Here is a 3,308-nt window from a genome sequence, read left to right on the forward strand (position 1 = left end):
ATTGCGGGGCGTGAAAAAACTCGCACAGGACACTCATTCCCCACAGGTCACTCATTAGGTGGACCGATTAGGTACACCCGAATTTTCTGACGATCTGCAAGGCAGCTTGGAAGGCGATATTAATATCAGAACCCTTCGGATTAGGGCATGTCTAGTCTTATATTAAAAAATAGTAGGAATACATATATAGGTATTTCTGGCTATCTTTTAATATAAGACTAGAAATGCCCAGGCCTGTGGTTAGGGCCACAGGGATATGACATGTCATTAGTCAGTTGTTAGTTAACAACCATTGAATTAATATATATTCATATACTGTATCCATTCTGAAACCTTATAAAATAGGGATTATCGATAAAACTTTTTTTTTTACAAGGATTCAGAATATTCAGATTCAGAATTTATGAATAGTGTTGTCACTGTTGTGATGGTTAACTGATAACGTGTTACTTGAAATCCCTGTGGTTGTACGACACATGTATGTGGGTATAAAGTGTAGCTGGGAGTGGGACCTACCTATATAACCTGTAAAATAAACTGTCATTCGAAGGCTTCAGAAACTTCATATAAATTTGACATTATATAAATAAGTGATCATGATTGACATTTTTTTAAATTCAGATAGGCCTAGCTGTTAAAATGAGTGGAATAAGAAAACAAAATGCCAATAAAAGTGTTGCAGAACAAAATGATGAGTGGCTTACAACCAGGAATAAAAGAAAGGTTGGTACTATGGTATTTGTTGGCCATAAAAATGATAATTATTAATTAAGTCAGAGGTGAGAAATATAGCTGTTTTGTTGATGTCTGATTTGATGTTTTGCCCAGTAGCAGATCTCTTGGTGTCTGCTGAATTAGTATGGGAACTCCTACATCAAATCAGTGTGATTTCTACTGAATGAGCATGAGACTATATACATTGTAGCTACTGGTTAAATCAATGTGGGACTTTATGCAGAGTTCTTGTTTCACAATTTGTAACTATGTTGGATCATCACTCTTTCCATTTCTGTCTTTGTGGATGTTCCCTACTGCAGTATCAGACCTCATTATCATAGTCTTGTTACATTTTGTATAACAGGCACCGCCAAGTCAAAGACCCCTGAAAAAACACAAGGCTTACTCAGGTCCGCTGAGGGAGTCTACAAAGGAAAACCAACTGTTTTTATTGACCCAGAACTCGCCACCTCCTCCCCAGCTCAAGACATGCACCAAGCAGAGTGATATAAAGTCATTTTTCAAGTCACCAAATCTAACGGGTAATTGTTGTATTTCAGGATTTTGCTCTTATTTTTATATTTTGGTTTTTGAATCAGCTAGTTAAGTTTGGTTTTGTATTGTTTATCCTATCAACAGCTATGTCATTTAAGGTGAATATGAGTCCCATGTGGCCTGTATCCATCTCATTATATTAGCGATGATCAGGATGATAATTATAAATTTTATACCAAATTACATGTATAAAGTATATTGCTATATAAAATGGTCGTTTGAAAATAAATCCTTTTTTCACTTGCATCATACTTGTCCGTACATCACCAACAGGTTTTCTATACTACTAGATGCTTCATACAAAATAATGTTAAAATCCTTTACTGTACTTACAGATTAGTATATTAAGATTTAAACACTCTTTAACTATTGGGAACTCTCCCTAGTGGGGTAAACAATCTCCTCATCCATTTAAATATATCATTAACAAATGATCAGTTTTAAATAATTGAAATCCTTTTATAATTTGAATTTTCATTTCAGATCACCCTGATAAGGAAAAATTTCCAGTGCGATCACTTTTTGAAGATGAGATATCCAATCATGTAATCTGTTCTTCTGATGACTCGGACGATGAAAATGTCAAAGAAAACTTGAACATCTGTGGGAAGGGCAGGTCTAGGTTACTCAGGAGTCCTACAGATAAGGGAGATAATTCTGCAAGTAAACAAATCCAAGACAGGAAAGGTGAAGATAGTAAACTTCAGCAAGTGCTGTGTGTCGAAAATGAAAGTACGGATGATTTCCTTCACAAGGGGGAAGATGTGATTAATTCACCAACCAAGAGAACCGATTGTGGAATACTAACAGAACAGTATGTTAAATTTCAAAGTAAGATGCAGAGAAGAGTTTTAATACAGACAGATCCTTACAGAGATAAATCTGTTCCATCCACAAATATGAATAGTGTTCAGATGCCTTCCATGCATAACGAGAATGACAGGTTTTATAAAGGCAGGTGTGAAACAGACCCGGAACAGGAATGTTTAAAACAGGAAAAGAAACTTTGTGAGGAAGACAGTGAGGCCAGTGAAACAGAAATTAGTTTCAGAAATTGTCAAATATTGGCAGCAAATAGAAACTCAAAAGAAAAACTATTAACATGTGACAGATCTACATGTAAAGTTTGCTGTGATTACCAAACAGAAAGTTTGACATTTACTTGTGAAAATCAACATTCTACAGACACTGACCCATCAAACCACTCTCGTCTCATCAACTCGGAGGAAGCTGACCAAGAACTTGAGAATTTTTCTTTGTCCTTGAATACACAATATACTTGAAATATGTTGTTTTTTATCATTTGTGGTGAAAGATGACAAAAACCAAATTTTTAGTTGAGACTGACCAGATCTCAACAAGAGTTGGTTATTCTGCAGTATGTTCAAGGATACATGTACATTTTTCACATCAGAACAGTTTTACAGCAGTTTATTAAAAAATGTAATTATATAAATATCCAATTGAAAAATTTATCAATAACTAAGTAACTAACAACAACAAAAATTAACTAAAAGTCTAAAACAGTTAGTATATATAAATCTAACTCATGTAAAGGCATTCAATAAATAAATATCATAAAAAAATAATACATTAATAAAGATGAATAGATCATGACTTACAATAATTACTATGCAAATTTAAATGCATGAATTGGTTAAGATATTAAGTTATTATCAAACATTTAATAAATAAATATCATAAAAAATAAAACATGAATATAGATGAATAAATTATGAGTTACAACAATATTATGCAAAGTACAATGCAGAAATTGGTTAAGATATTAAATCATCATCAAACATTGTGACATTATTCAGTAAAAAATACACATAATATAAGTTTTATAATAAATTACATCTTCATCTATAATCAAATAAATAATGTTTTAATGCAAAGTGAGGAAATTATTCCAAATAGTATATTCTGATTTTATACTTGAAAAACTTTATCATAAACAATATCTTAGTGTTAAGAAATAAAATAAAAATATGGACAGTCAAAAAAATTAAGTAAATGTGTTACATATAGCCAAT

General features: G+C 32.4%; 1 protein-coding gene across 1 annotated transcript; it reads left to right on the forward strand.

Moving 5' to 3' along the window:
* Positions 1-231: 231 nt before the first annotated feature.
* LOC117319509 lies at positions 232-2,557 on the forward strand. Its single transcript, XM_033874301.1, has 3 exons — positions 232-723; positions 1,082-1,259; positions 1,756-2,557. Exons 1-3 carry the CDS (start codon positions 640-642, stop codon positions 2,553-2,555), a joined length of 1,062 nt encoding a protein of 353 aa, XP_033730192.1. The 5' UTR covers positions 232-639; the 3' UTR covers positions 2,556-2,557.
* Positions 2,558-3,308: the final 751 nt, after the last annotated feature.

Source organism: Pecten maximus, unplaced genomic scaffold (assembly GCF_902652985.1).
Source record: "Pecten maximus unplaced genomic scaffold, xPecMax1.1, whole genome shotgun sequence".
In the NCBI taxonomy this organism is placed as follows: domain Eukaryota; kingdom Metazoa; phylum Mollusca; class Bivalvia; order Pectinida; family Pectinidae; genus Pecten; species Pecten maximus.